At 55.3% G+C, this 17,774-nt stretch overlaps 2 protein-coding genes across 9 annotated transcripts; both read left to right on the top strand.

The window, feature by feature from the left end:
* The first annotated feature begins 3,867 nt into the window (after positions 1 to 3,867).
* Positions 3,868 to 12,455, top strand: SPNS1 (sphingolipid transporter 1 (putative)). 3 transcript variants are annotated; one of them, XM_043914588.1, is made up of 13 exons: positions 3,885 to 4,197; positions 4,285 to 4,489; positions 4,586 to 4,651; positions 6,147 to 6,283; positions 7,455 to 7,606; positions 7,696 to 7,762; positions 8,586 to 8,731; positions 9,358 to 9,513; positions 9,831 to 10,020; positions 10,483 to 10,548; positions 11,053 to 11,151; positions 11,667 to 11,838; positions 12,118 to 12,455. In XM_043914588.1, the coding sequence occupies exons 2-13, from the start codon at positions 4,339 to 4,341 to the stop codon at positions 12,210 to 12,212; spliced, it is 1,497 nt and encodes a 498-aa protein (XP_043770523.1). In that variant the 5' UTR covers positions 3,885 to 4,197; positions 4,285 to 4,338; the 3' UTR covers positions 12,213 to 12,455. The 3 variants fall into 3 exon arrangements, with proteins under 3 accessions (XP_043770521.1, XP_043770523.1, XP_043770522.1); XM_043914587.1 differs by having other exon boundaries at positions 4,281 to 4,489; XM_043914586.1 differs by having other exon boundaries at positions 3,868 to 4,489.
* Positions 12,456 to 12,694: 239 nt separating this feature from the next.
* LAT (linker for activation of T cells) lies at positions 12,695 to 17,547 on the top strand. 6 transcript variants are annotated; one of them, XM_043914594.1, is made up of 13 exons: positions 12,695 to 12,805; positions 13,144 to 13,422; positions 13,540 to 13,645; positions 13,772 to 13,806; positions 14,065 to 14,134; positions 14,271 to 14,332; positions 14,423 to 14,452; positions 14,537 to 14,594; positions 14,665 to 14,765; positions 16,554 to 16,616; positions 16,846 to 16,908; positions 17,026 to 17,100; positions 17,283 to 17,547. In XM_043914594.1, the coding sequence occupies exons 1-12, from the start codon at positions 12,766 to 12,768 to the stop codon at positions 17,082 to 17,084; spliced, it is 966 nt and encodes a 321-aa protein (XP_043770529.1). In that variant the 5' UTR covers positions 12,695 to 12,765; the 3' UTR covers positions 17,085 to 17,100; positions 17,283 to 17,547. The 6 variants fall into 6 exon arrangements, with proteins under 6 accessions (XP_043770529.1, XP_043770528.1, XP_043770525.1 ...); XM_043914593.1 differs by having other exon boundaries at positions 12,697 to 12,805; positions 14,268 to 14,332; XM_043914590.1 differs by having other exon boundaries at positions 12,699 to 12,805; positions 14,423 to 14,594.
* The last annotated feature ends 227 nt before the right edge of the window (positions 17,548 to 17,774 follow it).

Genomic DNA, 17,774 nt, shown 5'->3' with positions numbered 1-17,774 from the left:
AAAATATGGACCATTTAAAAAGTCTTTATATTGGTTACAATATTGTTTCTGTTTTATGTTTTGGTTTTTTGGCCGCAAGGGATGTGGGATCTTAGCTCCCCGACCAGGGATTGAACCCCAACTCCCTGCATTGTAAAGTCTTAACCACTGGACTGCCAGGGAAATCCCTCTAAGTTTGATTCTTGATACCTCTTTCATGGAGCCACGCTCCGATGGCAAAGAATCTGCCTGCAGTACAGGAGACTGGGTTTGATCCCTGGGTCAGGAAGATCTCGTGGAAAAGGGAATGGCTACCCACTCCAGTATTCTTGCCTGGAGAATTCCATGGACAGAGGAGCCTGGTGGGCTATATACAGTCCATGGGGTCTCAAAGAGTCGGATACAACTAAGTGACTAACACACACACAGCTTTTTCATCCCCATATCTTCTCCATCACCAGATTAACTTAACTGCCCCAAAGCAGTTCACTTTCCTGCCTCTGTCTCATCCTGGTACAGGCCATCACAACCTGCAGTCTAGTGCCGTGGACTGCTGCACCTCTGAACCCTTCCCATCCAGCCAGAGCGATTTTCTCAAATGCAAATCTGACTTCAGTTCAGTTCAGTTGCTCAGTCGTGTCCGACTCTTTGCGACCCCATGAATCGCAGCACGCCAGGCCTCCCTGTCCATCACCAACTCCTGGAGTTTACTCAAACTCACATCCATCGAGTCGGTGATGCCATTCAGCCATCTCAACCTCTGTCGTCCCCTTCTCCTCCTGCCTCCAATCCCTCCCAGCATCAGGGTCTTTTCCAATGAGTCAACTCTTCGCATGAGGTGGCCTAAAATGAAGCAGATCCTTAAACATGGCCCAAGCCCTGCCCAGCCTGCTCCCTGCCTGCTCCCCAGCCAGTCTCCCACTCTCACTGCCCTTCTTTCAGATCCTGTGTTCATTGTGCTTCCTTTTGTGACAGGGCCTTTGCACATGCTCTTCTGCTGCCTGACTCCTCCCCAACAACTGAGGTTTTATTCAGGGACTTACTGAGAAACTGCTCCAAAGAGGTAGGAGGCAAGGTCAATTTACAGGTACATATTTTGGTCAGGAAATACAAGCTGTCAATATACTTTTTGGTAAAAGATTACTGCCAGTCACAAAGAACAGATTTCTCAGGGACTTCCCTGGCGGTCCAGCAGTTGGGACTCCATGCTTCCACTGCAGGGGGCACGGGTTTGATCCCTGGTCAGGGAACTAAGATCCCGCATGCCCCAAGGTGTGGCCCCAAACAAACAAAAACAGAAAACAAGAACAACAAAAAACAAAGAACAGTTTTCTCAAATTAATGATTATAGTACTTTTCTATGTATGGGAAGATGCAACAATCAGGGTTCATTAAAATTCTTCTTGAAACAGCCTGTTTATTCAAATCACAGAGCATCCTATTATCCTTAATTTCCTCTGTCTGGAGCGCAAAGCGCTTCATCTGATTATCAACTTAATCTCTTGTCTGAAGCACCAAGTGCACTGTTGGTCAGCGGCTGCAGCAGGTTAATCTTTGTAGGATGTTGAGAAAAATGCTTTTTTTTTTTTTTACTTTTTCCTACTGCACTAGGTCTTCGGAGTGGCCCACAGGCTTTTCTCTAGTTGAGGCACACGGGGACTTCTCTAGTTGCAGAGCATGGGCTCTAGGCTTGAGGGGCTGAAGAGTGAAATCAAAGTGTTAGTCCTTCAGTGGTGTCTGATTCTTTGTAACCCCATGGACTGTAGCCCACCAGGCTCCTCTGTCCATGGGATTTTTTCAGGCAAGAATACTGGAATGGGTTGCCATTTCTTTTCTTCCCGACCCAGGGATCAAACCCAGCTCTCCCACATTGCAGCCAGATTTTTTACTGTCTGAACCACCAGGGAAGTCCAGGCTTGAGGGCTAAGTGCTCTTATTTTGTTTGCAGAGCTCAAGGACCACTTCCTCAGAGAGGCTGTCAAACTTCCCTGACCAGGTCAAATGCCCCTGTTATCAGGTCCTTATAATACCACATGCCAGACTTCTTTTTTGTGACACTTGTCATAGATGAACTTTTTTCCCCCAAAATTCCACATGTACTTATATTTCACAAACCAGAGTTTCCAGAGCAAAAATCTGGGCTCCAGTTGAAACCGATAGACCTGTATGGATATATTTATTTTTCTGACCTTAAAGGAATTTTAATCTTATTTATCTGACCTTAAAGGAATTTTAATCAAGACATCCATAAAATTAAAAGACACCTGGGGGAACTCACTGGCAGTCCAGTGATTAGTACTCCTCACTTCCACTGCAGGGCATGGGTTCAACCTCTGGTTGGGGAACTAATATACCCCATGGCCAAAAATAAAATAAAAGGTACCTGTACTTGGTGAAGAATCAAGTATTTTTCCCATTTGCCAAAACCAGTTAGCATCAAAATATTTGTCTTTATAACCAGAAAGTTTTATTTTCATTCATGTCCAGAGGTGCTTAATGGAATTTAATTTACATGCCTAAGCATTTACTTATTTTAAATCTACAGTTCAATGAGTGTTAACTTCCTAGCTAAGTGGTAGAGAATCCACCTGCAATGCAGGAGACTGGAGTTCAATCCCTGGGTTGGGAAGATCCCCTGGAAAAGGAAGTGGCAACCCACTCCAGTATTCTTGCCTGGGAAATCCCATGGACAGAGGAGCCTGGCTGGCTACAGTTCATGGGGTCCTAAAGAGTCGGACACAACTTAGTAACTAAACAACAACACTAGTCTTACTTAGAGTGTATGTTTATTAACTGTAGCTTGGCGATTGGGGTGAGCGGACGCTTAAGAACCAAGCTGTTTTTGGTGCCAGGGCTCTGTTGTGTTCAAGTCTCCTTGGGGCTGTTGTTCAGTCACTGAGCCGTTGTCTAACAATTTTCGATCCCATGGACTGCAGCATGTCAAGCTTCCCTGTCCTTCACTATCTCCCGGAGTTTGCTCAAACTCATGTCCATTAAGTCGATGATGCCATCCAACCGTCTCATCCTCTGTTGACCCCTTCTCCTCCTGCCCTCAATCTCCGCCAGCATCAGGGTCTTTCCCAATGAGTCAGCTCTTTGCATCAGGTGGCCAAAGTATTGGAGCTTCAGCATCAATCCTTCTAATGATCTTTCAAGGTTGATTTCCTTTAGGATTGACTGCTTTTATTTCCTTGCTGTCCAAAGGACTCTCAAAAGAGTCTTCTCCAACACGAATTGGAAAGGAGTCTCCTTAGCCCCTGCCTATTCCAAGTGAGACCATCTGAGGGCGCAAGGACCTTGGTCCCGCTGGGAGGTGAGGAAACACTGGCTCCAGAAGCCGCGGGTGGGGCCTGGGGACGCTTTCTTCAACATCCGCTGGGAAAGTTCAGGGGTTTACCGGTAGCTGGGTTGGGGAACTGGAAAAGTAGGGACGGGGTCGCGATGTTCACCATTCATCCATTCATCCAACACGTATGAAAGCCCCAACCTGGACACCGTGGGGGAGAGAGTAAGAGTTGTTTGTTGGCACGTCTAGAGTCCATGGGGTCGCTAAGAGTCGTACGCGACTGAACTGAAATGAGAGATGTTTACTATTTCCAGAACCTTTTAAGGCTCCATTATCTCGTTTGATCTCCTCCGATAAGAGGTCTGCCCAGTAGCGCTGCAGAGAAGGAAGCCAGAGATTCAGAGGGGGAGGCGCTGCACCAGTTCATCCAGACACCTACCTTTAGGTCGCTGGTCACGGCGGGGACGCACCCGGCGGAGGACCCCAGTGAGGGGCCAGAGTCACCTGACGTGGGAGAGGCTGCGACGCCGCAGGGGCGCGCGCGGCCTCCGTAGCCGCGTCGGGCGCCCGGGCGTCTCCCGCCCCAGCCCCTGCTCCAGGGTCACATGACCGGCTCTTAGACAACATGGCGGTGGCCGCGGTGCAGCACCCGGGCTGAGCGACCGCGAGTGCAAGTGGGCTCCTAGCCGGGGCGAGGGGTGGCCTCAACCGGGGAGCAGAGGATCACAAACTCTCCTCAACCCGTTCCTGTCTCCGATCTCACCCGAGTTCCACTGGTCCCCTCCGCGCGGTGTGTCCGCCGGCGCGGGGACGCATGATAGAGCCCGGCCGCCATCCCCCGGCTCTGTGCTTCGGGGCAAGCTCCTCTCGTGTGTCCAGGCTCATCACCCTCGCCTGGGTTCCCTCCTTTCTCCAGCCTCCTCCCCTCGCAGGTGGGATCGTCGGTGGGACAGTAGCGCGGGCGGGCGCGGCCCCCCGGGACCATGTCCGGGTCCGACACCGCGCCCTTCCTCAGCCAGGCGGATGACACGGACGACGGGCCGGCGCCCGGCACCCCAGGGTTGCCGGGGTCCATGGGGAATCCGAAGTCCGAGGATCCCGAGGTCCCGGACCAGGAAGGACTGCAGCGCATCACGGGCTTGTCTTCGGGCCGTTCGGCTCTCATAGTGGCCGTGTTGTGTTACATCAACCTCCTCAACTACATGGACCGCTTCACCGTGGCTGGTACTGACTTCTGGGAGAAAGTTTGAAGAGGGGAAGGGAGCGGGGTCCTGAGTGGGGCTGCCTCGGACGGCCCATCCTGAGTCTTCTCCTTCCCAGGCGTCCTTCCGGACATTGAGCAGTTCTTCGACATCGGAGACGGTAGCTCCGGCCTCATCCAGACCGGTAAGTGGAGGCTGGGCACACACAGCGGCTCTTCTTTCTGTCCTGACCTCCTTGAAGCCACATTCTGGCCTGCCTGGGGCCTCATTTTTGGGAGGTACTGTGGCCAGAGCTAAGGGAGATGGCCTCGACTCTACCCTGAAGCTGTCCTGTTTGACTAGGACACCACATTTAAAGAGATTTCAAGAGGGAGTCAGTTTAGTGTAATGATATTTAGGCCGACATGGGTTGAAACATCAGCTTTTCACTGAATGTGATGGTAGGTAAGACCCTCAGTTTCTCTAAGCCTCACTTTCCTTGTGGGTGAGATGGAACTCAATAACCAGGCTCAGCTCCTAGGGCTGATGTGGGGATTAAATGAGGTAGTGCCTGTGAAGTGGATTGTGCAATGTTGCACCCAGTAAATAGTGGCAGAAGAGGGAGGTATCTAGAAGGGAAAGAGGTGAGTGTTACTTGTTCAGAACTTTGGGATTTATGGGAGAGACAAAGCCAAGACCAACTCCTCTTTACCTTCCTTCCCTCCTTCATGCATTTCTGAGCACCTACTTGTGCCAGGCCCTGGAGGGAGTGCTAATAAAGCTATACTTTTAAAAAGAAACGGAGGCTTGGAGAACAGTTAAGACTTGCCTAGGGTCATACAACAGGTTTGAGGCAGAAGAGGAGCTTGAGACAAGGTCTTGCAGTGTTCTCTGCTCCACTCCAGGCCACTAAGGAAACGGAGATATTTAAGCCAAAGTTGGATGGAATGAGAATGGGATCACAGGTCCAGTTCTGCCCAGCTCCAAAGAGTTGTTGAGTTAGAGAAGAAACAGGTCTTTCTCCGCACCTGTTTTGTGCCAGGCATTGTGTTAAGGGCTGGAAACACAGTCATGCCCAATACAGGCAAGGTCTTTTTCTTCCTGGAGCTAACATTTTGCTGTGCATGAGGGGGCAACAGTCCCTGAACTAATAATGAGATAGTATTCTATAGGAATAACTGTTATGTCAAAGAAGACAGAGTAGATGAGATAGAGAAAGATTGGATATGTGGTGGTTGGGAAGGTTTCTGAGCCGAAGGTAAAGGAGCTGAGGTCTGTGAAGCTCAGGGGAGAGGAGAGATTGTTTGACATGGAGAGGACAGCATCTCCATAGCCTTCGATACCAAAGCCTTACTTTGGTATTGAACTTGGCAGTTGGGCCATTGGGGTGCAGAGTGGAAATGTGGATAAGCGTGAGGTTGGAGAGGTAGGGAGGGGCTGGATTAGATAAGATTTCTGGCCAGGGTGTGGAGGATAGGATAAGTCAGCTGGGCCATCTATTCTACAGTGGAAGATTTGAAAGACATTGCATATGGGGCTGGATGACTACTCCCCCCACCCCAATCCATCCATACCCGGGAAGGAAGCTGTGATGGTTTCAGGATTGGGGGTTATTCTACCCCTCTTCATACTCCCTGAGCTGGGGTGGAGGGTGGGGTAGGGGTACTGAGGCTGGGCTGTGACTCTCTGCTTCCCCCCAGTGTTCATCTCCAGTTACATGGTGTTGGCACCTGTGTTTGGCTACCTGGGTGACAGGTACAATCGGAAGTATCTCATGTGCGGGGGCATTGCCTTCTGGTCTCTGGTGACACTGGGGTCGTCCTTCATCCCCAGAGAGGTGAGGTCCCATGCTGGTTCCTGCTTCCACCCCCCACCCCTACCCCCTGCCCCCGCCCTCCCATCAGTCTTCGCTGCTGCTCTTTGGAGTCACTGCAGACTGGGCCTGGGGAGCTGTGTGCTTCCCTTGGTCCATACCATCTTTTAACCCTTGCCTGCCTGAGTCATCTGCCCACCCCGTCCTCTCCCCTGTTCTTCCAGAACCTTCTTCTGTCCATCATCCCCTCTCGCCCTTTGACTGGCCATTGACCTCTTCCACTGCACACCAAACACTCCCATTCCTCTGCCATGGGAAAAACTGTACTCGGACTGCCCTCTGTTTGTCTTCCTTTTCCTAGCCAGACTTCCCCAAAGGCTCCCATACCCCAGCTCCAGTCTGGGTGAAGGGGCAACCGGTCAAAGGCTCTGCTTCGCCTGTACTTCCTTTCCTCCCACTCCCGCCTTGAGCACCGCTGGCTTACCTGCCCCCACCACTCCACTGCCAAAGTCAACAGGGCCCTCTCAGTTGCTGACTGTAGCTCCCAACTTCCTAGGCCTGTTCTCCCTTAATCTCCCAGGAGCCTCTGGCTCTGTTGACCCACTTCTTCCTTCCGGAAACTCTTCTGACTTCTCCGACTCCCCTCTTCTGGTTTTTGCCCCACCTCCCCGGCTGTTGCTTCTTTATTCCTTTGAACTTTCCTCTGTCTGTTCACTCTCTCTGCCCTGGGACTCTGTCTCCTCAGCCCCAGACACTGCGTCCTTTCCTTCGGTGATCATGCCTTGTTGGCTTTTGGTGTCTTTGGCAGACAAATAAACCCCCACCTAAGATCATTATTCACTACTGGGGTGTCTTGGATGGGTGGACGAGATAGAAATCAAGATTTATTTTGCACCAGTAGGTGCAAAATGATGAATAGACCTTTTGTGGTCCAGTTCTCACAGTAGTTATGTGAACAAGTTGTTGTTATTATCCCCTTTTACAGATAAGGAAACTGAGGCTCAGAGAGGTTAAGTTGCTTTCTCAAAGTCACAGCTAGTAAGTAGTGGAGCCAGGATTCAAGCTCAGGTCTGTTTGCTTCTGAAACTCAGGCCTCGCCTGCCATCCCCGCCACCTCCCCAGAGTGGGCTGGTGAGATTGGCGGGGAGGCTGGCCACAGGGTGGGGTGCCACCTCCCCCATATCTCATTCCCCAGCGATTCTGGCTGCTCCTCCTGACCCGGGGCCTGGTGGGGGTTGGGGAGGCCAGTTACTCCACCATCGCGCCCACCCTCATCGCTGACCTCTTCGTGGCAGACCAGCGGAGTCGGATGCTCAGCGTCTTCTACTTTGCCATCCCGGTGGGCAGGTGAGTGGACCTCGAGCCTGATAGGGAGGCAGGAGGGCCTCACCTGGGACGTGACTGACCAGCTGTCTCCTCCCCGACTCTTTCCCCAGTGGTCTGGGTTACATTGCAGGCTCCAAAGTGAAGGATGTGGCTGGAGACTGGCACTGGGCTCTGCGGGTGAGTTGGGTCACAGCCTGGGAGAAGGTCAGCAATATGCTCACTGATTCACCCTTTTTTTACCTTCAGGCACTCCCCTTTTAAGTCATTGCTCACTCTGCTAAGCCTGCAGGAAGCCTAGCTGCTCTCACCGTGAAGCCACATGCTAGATAAAACTCTTGGTTACAGGTGGCAGAAGCCATTGTAAACTGTAAGCCCCCAAATGGGACTGTATTGGCTCCATAATGGAAGGTCCCAGGTGAGCGTCAGGTAAAGCTGGATCCAGGACACCCACACTGTCCCAGGAATTTGCTCATCTTTTTTCTCAGCTCTACTTTCCCCCGTGTTATCTTCATTCTCAAGCAAATGAAAGCTCCACATGTTTATCTTCCCATTTAGAAACTTTAGCAGCCTGGATCCTTGAGCAGTAGTCCTGGATGGTGTCTGGTTAGATGAATGCAGGTCACATGCCTTCCACTGAATCAGCTACCAAGGAAGGCCTGGGAGGTTAATGTGGCTCTTGTTGGCTAAGTCTGGGTTTCAAGCCTCACCCTCTTTGAACCAATGAGTTGAAAGAGATGTAGGGAGTGGTTTCCCAAAAGAAAGTTAGGGAAAGTCCGTTGTTGCCAAGGAGGGAGCAGTTAGGCTTGCAGAAAGGGGATCCATTGACAGTGACAGTCATTCCCGCCCCTCAGTCACAGGTTTAACTTCCTTGAGCAAGCACTCACTGGTTGTTTGAGGTCTCGGGCCCTGAATTGTCTTTATACACCCTTTATGTTCTCTCATTCCCCAGGGCTGAGTACCTCCCAGTCTGTTCCCTTCCTGAAGCCCACTCTTTCCCCAGGTGACGCCAGGTCTAGGAGTGTTGGCTGTTGTGCTGCTATTCCTGGTAGTACGGGAGCCACCAAGGGGAGCTGTGGAGCGCCACTCAGACTCACCACCCCTGAACCCCACCTCGTGGTGGGCAGATCTGAGGGCTCTGGCAAGAAAGTGAGTTTCAGTTCAGTCGCTCAGTCGTGTCCGACTCTTTGTGACCCCATGGACTACAGCACGCCAGGCCTCCCTGTCCCTCACCAACTCCTGGAGCTTGCTCAAACCCATGTCCATTGAGTCAGTGATGCCATCCAACCATCTCATCCTCTGTCGTCCCCTTCTCCTCCCGCCTTCAGTCTTTCCCAGCATCAGGGTCTTTTCCAATGAGTCGGTTCTTCAAATCAGGTGGCCAAAGTATTGGAGTTTCAACTTCAGCATCAGTCCTTCCAGTGAATATTCAGGACTGATTTCCTTTACTAGAAACTGACTGGTTTGATCTGAGTTTAGTTCCATCCTAACCTAACATCTGAGACCCCCAGGGAGGCCCTGGGGTCTGTTTTGAGATTTACATGGGTATGGTGTTTGTTGTGTTCTGTCAGCTGACCCTATCCCCAAAGTAAGGAATGCTATCACTGTGGCCCCTTTGTGGCAGCTGCTTAAATTACAGGCCCAGATCCTCGGAGCAGGGACAACCTTTACACCCAGTGCCCAGACAATTCAGATAAGCCAGAGAGGAAGAGCAGAGGTCTCTCTGACCCGATACCTCGGTGGAGTCTAACTTCCTCCCTCCTGATTGTGTCCAGTCCCAGTTTCATCCTGTCTTCCCTTGGTTTCACTGCTGTGGCCTTCGTCACGGGCTCCCTGGCTCTTTGGGCCCCTGCTTTCTTGCTGCGTTCCCGTGTGGTCTTGGGGGAGACCCCCCCCTGCCTTCCTGGAGACTCCTGCTCTTCCTCTGACAGGTACCGGGATGGGGACTAGGCTGGGGGGCCCTGCAGGTGGCAGGGGATGAAGTGGAGAGGGTCTGTGATTCAGCCTCGGGCAAGGACAGTCTGAATCCTGACTCCACAGCTGCTTCCTCTCCCAGAGTCTCAGTTTCCTGGTCTGGGAGTAGGTGCCTTCCTCTCGGAGCTTTGTGAACTCTGGGATGCTGTACCTGGATAGGCCTGGGTTGTGAGCGTGGCTGGGATGGACCGTCTTCCTCTCTGGGCCTTGAGGGTGAGGCTAGGGGGCTTTACAGGCAGAAGGACTAGCCCCTCTTTCCCTCTCCCTCCCCTAGTCTCATCTTTGGACTCATCACCTGCCTCACCGGGGTCCTGGGTGTGGGCCTCGGCGTGGAGATCAGCCGCCGCCTCCGCCGCTCCAACCCCCGGGCTGACCCACTGGTTTGTGCTGCTGGCCTCCTGGGCTCTGCACCCTTCCTCTTCCTGTCCCTTGCCTGCGCCCGTGGCAGCATCGTGGCCACCTACGTGAGTAGCCAGCAGGTGTCTAGGGGGGTGGTCTGGGTCCAGGGTGGAGGGATGGTGCACTGGGGGGCAGGACTGGGGTCAGAGCCGACTCTGGAGTGGCAATGCCGGGGTTTGCATCTCAGCTCTGGCCATGCTTAGCTGTGTGACATTGGGCAAGTGACTTAACCTCTCTGTGCTCAGAGTCAGCTGCTGTAAAATGGGAATGCCAGTAGCACCTGTCTCCTGGGGGTGTTGTGAGGGTCAAAGGAATTAATAGAGGGACCTGGTACCTGGTGAGCCTGCCACGTGTTTGCTCTTCTGTAAAATGGGAATGATTGTAGCACCTGTCTCCTTGGGGTGTTGTGAGGGTCAAAGGAATTAATAGAGGGACCTGGTACCTGGTGAGCCCACCACGTGTTTGCTCATGTTGTGGTGAGACCCATCCCATGCCCCCTCCTTCACCACCTACCTCCCATCCTCCAGATTTTCATTTTTATTGGAGAGACACTGTTGTCCATGAACTGGGCCATCGTGGCTGATATTCTGCTGGTAAGTAGGTGGCTGGCCCACGGTTACCCCAGTGGCTGATGGGAGCAGGTGGTGGGTAGGAAACCTCATGTGTGCTAAGTCACTTCAGTTGTGTCCAATTCTTTGCGACCCTATGGACACTGTACTCCTCCAGGCTCCTCTGTCCATGGGATTCTCCAGGCAAGAATACTGGAGTGGGTTGGCATGCCCTCCACCAGGGGATCTTCCTGACTCAGGGATTGAACTCATGTCTCTTATGTCTCCTGCATTAGCAGGCGGGTTCTTTACCACTAGCATCACCTGGGAAGCCCCATAGGGAACCTCACTTGTCTTGAATTGTGATGGTCACCCCTTTTTCAGAACCTAGCCCTGAGACTGACTTCCAGCCCCAAGTGGGCCTGTAGTCTGGGCCTGCCCTGCCATTCATCCCAGCCACACCTCTGAGCTGGGGCTCCCCTGATGTCAGCCTAGGGTGTGCCTCGGTCCTGTCCTTACCCTCTGCCTCCTGCTCCTCTCTCCCACCAGTACGTAGTGATCCCCACACGACGCTCCACTGCCGAAGCCTTCCAGATTGTACTGTCCCACCTGCTAGGTGATGCTGGGAGCCCGTACCTCATTGGTTCGGTGAGCAGGACCTCTTGGCCAGGCCTGGGGTGGGCTTCAAGGGACCCTACGTTCCTGGCACCAGCCAGTCGCCAGTGGCCTGAGCACAGGCCTAATTGGAGGGCCCAGTCCAAGTGAGGCATCCGAGTCCCTGTGCCAGGCACCCCTCACCTTGAAGCCTCAGCTCGGCCGGCAGGATTTGTCTTGGTAGATTTCCACTGGTGAGGTCCTGGCTTAAGTCTTAATTCTTCTGGAGTTTGGGGGCTTCCTTTCCATGCCGCTTTCTCCTGACTTTTCTTTTTCTACTTTTTTTTTTTTTAAGATTTTTTTGATGAAAAATTCTGCAAAGTCTTTGTTGAATTTGTTACAATATTGCTTCTGTTTTATGTTTTGGTTTGTTGGCTGTGAGGCATGCAGGCTCTTAGCTCCCCAACCAGGGGTCAAACCTGCGCCCCCTGCACTGGAAGGCCAAGTCTTAGCTACTGGACCAACAGGGAAGTCCCTCTCCTGACTTTTCTTTCCTTGTCTCCCTGCAGATCTCTGACCGCCTCCGCCGGGACTGGCCCCCCTCCTTCTTGTCCGAGTTCCGGGCCCTGCAGTTCTCACTCATGCTCTGCGCCTTCGTGGGGGCGCTCGGGGGTGCGGCCTTCCTGGGCACCGCCATCTTCATTGAGAGCGACCGCCGGCAGGCTCAGCTGCACGTGCAGGGTCCGTCGGGCCTCCCCGCTGTCCGCCCACAGCTCCCTGCCTAGCTTCATGATGCTGCCTGCTTGTCCATCTGTCTGCCCACCCAGCCCCGTGTACCTGGCCACTGTCAGTCCTCAGCCCTCCCCTTCCTCGGCTTCGAGGTTGCCTGACCCATGAGCTCATGCCCTGCTGTGTGCCCGGCTCTGCTGCCCTGTCCATTTGCCACTGCTTGTCTGTCCCCTCCCTGGGCCTGTGTCTGTCTGTCCATCCAGCCCTTGCTCTGATTCTCTCCCCCGGCAGGTCTGTTACCTGAGGCCGAGTCCACTGATGACCGGATCGTGGTGCCCCAGCGAGGACGCTCCACCCGGGTCCCCGTGTCCAGTGTGCTTATCTGAGGGATCACCGCTTGCTGTCTGCAGACCTATCACAGCTGGCCCCGGGCCCACCCGGGAGGTGCCCAGGGCCCACCTCCTCGGCTAGCCCTTTTTCTGGGAGGGGCCTTGGGCCATGTTCCAGCTCCCACACACTACATGGGTGGCCAGGTGGGGACACTGGGGGCTGGGGACAGGGGAGCCCCCGCCACTGGAGCAGCCCTGGGGCTCGGTGCTATTTGTAACTGAATAAAATTTGTAGCCAGACCCCAAGTGCCTGCTGGAGTCTCTCTGGGTTAGGGACCTCTGACCTCTGGATGGTGGGGGATGCCCCCTCTCTAGTCCCAAGGTCCCAGGGGCTGTCGGGTGACCCCCGTGGGCCCTGGGGCAAAGCCCTGTCCTTCTGGGCTGCTGAGCATTGGGGTGGAGTGAGCTGGCTCTGTGTGACCGTGAGTCACGCCCGTGTCTCCCCTAGAGCCCGCCCTCCTTGGCAGGCTGGCCAGGGTGAGGTGGGGGTGGGCACACCCGGGGGCCCCTCGGAATTCGCGGTGTCGGAGCTTCTGTCCTTGCTGCCTCCATGAGCCACGGCTGCAGAGGCCACAGCCGCTGGCCAGCCTGTAAGCATCTTTCCCTCCTCCCCCGGGTATGAGTTGCCGTTCACCGGGGAGACCAGCTGACCCTTCTGGAGGGCCCAGGGTGGCTCCTGAGGCGGCCTCCTCCCCCTCCTCACTGGCTGGGTGGGGGTGGGAAAGGGGGCGGGTGCAGCCGGCTGAGCCCCGATGATTTCCTGCCCTCACCCGGCGCTTACCACAGCTTCCTGCCACAGGCAGGCAGGCGCTGAGGAGAGGCGGGCGCGGAGCGAGGGGCAGGTAGGGCTGGGGCACAGGGTCTGTGTAGGGGTGGCTGGTGCCCCAGACTCCAGCCCAGGCCCTGGCCTGACCACCCTGGGGTCCAGGGTCTTCCAGAGCCAGCGCTGACGCCCGCTCAGCCCAGCGAGGGGAGGGGATCCAGGGACCCCCCCGCCCTCCACCAGGCTCCCAGCCAGCGGCCAGTACCCTTCCCGGCCTGGCCGTCGTCCTGCTGCTCCGTGTGGAGGGGTGTGCAGTGAGCAGCTGGGCCTGGTCCAAGCAGATGGAGGCGGTCAGCCTGGCCGTCTACGTGCTGGGGCCCCTGCTGCTGCCTCTCTTGGCCGTGTTGCTGATGGCTCTGTGTGTGCGTTGCCGGGAGCTGCCAGGTGAGTGGGTGCCGGTGGGTTGACCAGATGCCCGGACACACTGCCAGGGATTCTCACTCCACTCTCTGACCCCTTCCCCCGCTTTTAACTGTCTGTAACTCTTTCTTGCACGCGGAGACGCTGAGAGCCCCATACTCCATCACCCTCTGCCCTCGTCACCCTCTTTTCCTGCCTCACGGGCCCTCTCTTCCCCAGGCTCATATGACACGGCCGTCTCCGATAGGTGAGTCCGCCCTGTCGACCCCGTGCGACTGCCTCAAAGCCCTGTGTGGGGCTGGGCCCCTGGGGGACTGGGGTGGGGTCCAGGGCCTCTCCCAGCTGCTGACCCGAGCTGTGTCTCTCCTGCCAGTTTGACCCCAAGTAGCATCATGATCAAACTGCCTCGTGAGTACCTGAGTGTCCCTTCCCTTGGGTGCGGGGAGAGGGTCCCCTAGCCTGGGATAGCGTGTGCCTTTGTCCTGTTTCCCCCCTGTGGCCGCCCACATGGCCTGAGCTGGGGGTGGGGAGGGAGATGGTGTCCCCCCACCCAGGCCTCTCCAGGGCCCCAGGGGTGGCAGGGATCAGTCTGCCCTTCGAGGCCCTGGCCAGGGTAGGGGGGTGAGGTGTGGAGTCATTTCCTTCAGCTTGGTCCTGTGTCCTCAGCCACACTCGTCCCACGGCCATCCGCCACTCCCTACCCACTCCAGAGCCAGCCAGACCTGCTCCCCATCCCGTAAGTACCCCTCCCCCTGCCAAATCCCCCCTTTGACCCCCTCACCTCCTCGGATTGGGGGCCTCTTGCCCTGTTGCAAGCCCTCTCCCCGTAGAGCCCCACCCCAGCATGACCTCTGACCTTTGATGCCCAGAAGGTCCCCGCAGCCCCTCGGAGGCTCCCACCGTATGGCGTCGTCCCGGCAGGACTCAGACAGTGGTAAGCGTGGAGCCGGACCCACCAGGCTGGGCCACTGGGCAGAGGCCCCCTCCGAGCTGACTCAGTCTCCCTCTCACGTTCTCTCTGCAGCCAACAGCGTGGCCAGCTACGAGAACGAGGGTGTGACTGGGACCCCCGTGGCCCCGGCTGGGAGGCGGCTGAGACCCGTCCTGGGCTCCACTGACCCTGTGTCGTTACCCCCAGAGGCAGCCTGTGAGGATGCGGACGAAGATGACGATGACTATAACAACGAGGGCTACTTGTGAGTGGCCAGGCGGGAGGTGGGGGCTGAGGCCAGGGCTCCTCGCTCACCCGACCCTTGACTCCCGCAGGGTGGTGCTTCCTGACAGGGACCCGGCCACCAGCACTGGCAACGCCGTCTCACCGGCTCCTGCGTCCAGCAAACCCGGCCTCCGAGACAGCGCCTTCTCCAGTGAGTCGGCCGTCTGACCACTCCCTGCCCCTCCGTGCTGTGGCCCCTCAGGTCTTCCCTCTCCTCCTGGATCCTTGCGCCCCTCCATCTTCTCGCTTCTCTCTTTCTAGCCCTCCTGTCCTTCAGCTAGGGGACTTCCGGCTCTGGTCTTCTTTTCTTTTCTCTCCTCTTCCCTCTTTGTCGTTTGCCTTTATTGTCTGCAAGATTTCCTTGACTCTATTCTTCTTTTGACTCTGAGCTTTTATTTTGTCTTTCTTGTCCAAAAGCTCTTTCTTCATCTCTGAATATTCCTTTCTCAGAGCCTCCTCTCTGGTTTTATGAAGGCAATATCATCTTGCAAATCTCGAAGGATAGGGATGATCAGCTGTCTTTTTTAGGTTTCTTTGGAAAGTTTTCTTCTGCTTCCAGTGTTGTTTCAGTTTCCTTTGGGCTACTTTTCTCTCTTCGTTTTGGTTTCATCCTGCCTCTTGGAGGCTTTTATCAGTGTCTTGTGATCTTTAGTGTCCGTTACTCTTTTCCTTCTATGCTTGCTCTGTGCCATCATGTCCACACCCTGGCTTTATTTGCCATCCAGGTCATCCCTAACTCATGGCCTCTCTCTTGGGCCCCAGACCATCTGTCTAAGTGCTTATTTTCATTCATTCATTCACTCACTCATGTTCATCCATCCACGCACGCAATTCATCCATCATACTTACTGGTTGCCCCTGAAATAATCACTGCTAATGAGATAGAGTTGTGATTAAAGCAGCTCACATTACTGAGGGCCTAGTACATGCGCTACTAAGAGTTTTATGTGTGTTCGTTGTCGTTGTCTAGTCGCTAAGTCATATCCGATTCTTTTGCAACCCCGTGGACTGTAGCCCGGCAGGCTCCTCTGTCCACGGAATTTCCCAGGCAAGAATCCTAGAGCGTGTTGCCATTTCCTTCTCTGGGGGATCTTCCCAACCAACTTATTAATATTAAACCTCGCACTTCCCAGGGGCTTTTGAGCTTCTCCCTTCCCCTCCTGCCTCTCACTTGTCCCATCTGTACAATGATTTGTGTTTTTAACAGAAGTCTTAAAAAAAAAAAAAAAAAAACCAGAAGTCTTGGCAGCACTTACTATATGACAGACCTTATTTTATTTAACTCACCATTTTCACAACACCCCTCTGCGGTGAGTACCATTCCTCACCCTATCATACGAAACCTAGGGCCGGAGAGGTTAGGTAGATCGTCTGAGGTTAGTTTAATGCTGAGGCTGGACTTGAACCTGGGCAGTCTGGCTCCGAAACCTGCTTGTCTCCAGCCTCATGGAGAAAATAAGTCAACCCCTGAAAGAATAAAATGGCGTCGATGGCGCGAGGCACCAGGAAGGAACGAGGACAGGAGCGGGGGTCAGGGCAGGCCTGGCTGAGGAGGAGGAGCCAGTGGGGCTGATGACGCCCCGACAGCACCCAGCCTTGCGTGCTGTTTCCTTCTCCACACATGTCGCCCAGCCCCACCGCCCCGAGCTGCTCCGTGTCCCTGCTCCCCGGCCTGGGGGCCACGCTGGGGTCTGTTGCCGCTCCTCCCACAATTGTTTCCCCTCTTCAGTTCTGGTTAAGTTGCCCAGCTTCTCTCCATGGCCATGGGTGTTGCAGGGCCGGCCTCACTGTACCACTCCGGGCTGACGGTGGGCATGATCTCTGGAGGGGGGGTGGTCTGTGTGCAGGAGGCTCGGGCTGGTTACGTGGGAAGTCTTGGGTGTCTGCATTTGGGGAGCCTGGGTAACAGCGCCCGGAAAAGCCCATGCTTTTCCTCTAGTGGAGTCGGGGGAAGATTACGTGAATGTTCCTGAGAGTGAGGAGAGTGCCAACGCGTCTCTGAGTGAGTGGGGGGCCTTCCTGGCGCCCTCCTGGGGTCTGCCGTCCCTCCTCCCTCCCTCTTGCCCCCTCCCCCACCCTTCCTCTCACACCATCCTGGGGTGGGTGTCTCCAGTCCCCTGCCCCCCGTGGCTCCCTCACCCTCTGCCTGGGTGTCCTCTTGCTCTCTCATCCTCCGTGTGACCTGGCCCCCTTTGGGTGTGGCTGTCCCTCCTTCTGACCTGTCCCCACAGATGGGAGCCGGGAATACGTGAACGTGTCCCAGGAGCTGCAGCCCGGGGCGAAAACCAAGCCTGGTGTGTGTCTGTGTGTGGAGGGGGTGGGGGAGGTGGGGCAGACCCTGAGGGAGCCGCCTTGGAGATGGGGGTGGGTTCGCTTTATGAGCTGAAGAGCAGCCTCCCCTTCCCTCACAGACACCCAGAATTCCCAGGAGGTGGAGGACGAGGAAGCTCCGGATTACGAAAATCTGTAGCTGAACTGAGGGCCTGGTGAGAGGGCCTGCCCGTCCCAGCCCTGCCCTGGGCCTGTAGGCCCTTGACCCTTCCCTCCCCTCACCTTCCCACCCTCTCAGCCCTCTCTCTCTGACTCTGGGGACCCCCTCTGACCCCCACCGATGACCTCCCCACTGACTCACAGCCCCTCCCCATCTCTCTGTCCTCTTGTGTTTCAGCATGCGGCCGTGCCTGTTCTGGAACGAGCCTCGCCTGGGAATGCTGAGCTGGGCGGCTGGCGGTGGCTCTGCGGGGCCCCACTTGGCACCCTGCCCCGGCTGCGGCCTGACAAAAGCCTGAGAATTTTCCCCCTAACTTATTGTCACTTTGGGGTCCGGTCTCTGTGGCCCCTAAACTCTGCATCTTCTGACACAGCCTGAGAATGAACCACCCTGGCCCCAGCCCTGCTCTGTCAGAGAATAAAGGCTGGTGCGGTCTGCAGTACTCTTGGCTTTGGCTGGCCAGTGGGTCGGAGTCAGGGTGAGAGTGGGCTGTGTCTGAAGACTTGTGTGGTTGTGTGAATGCATGTGTGTTTCTGGATCTCCATTCTCACAGGCCCTTCGTGCTCCCAAGGGTCCTGACCAGATATGTGTGAGTGACTGCATGAAGCCTGGGACACGTCGCCTTCTGAGTGCGGTCGTTTCTGACCCCGGCTGGCACTCCTGGGGCTC

Source organism: Cervus elaphus, chromosome 10 (genome assembly GCF_910594005.1).
Source record: "Cervus elaphus chromosome 10, mCerEla1.1, whole genome shotgun sequence".
Classification (NCBI taxonomy): domain Eukaryota; kingdom Metazoa; phylum Chordata; class Mammalia; order Artiodactyla; family Cervidae; genus Cervus; species Cervus elaphus.
The sequence above is the reverse complement of the archived record's forward strand: the minus strand, read 5'-3'. Positions and strand labels throughout refer to the sequence as shown.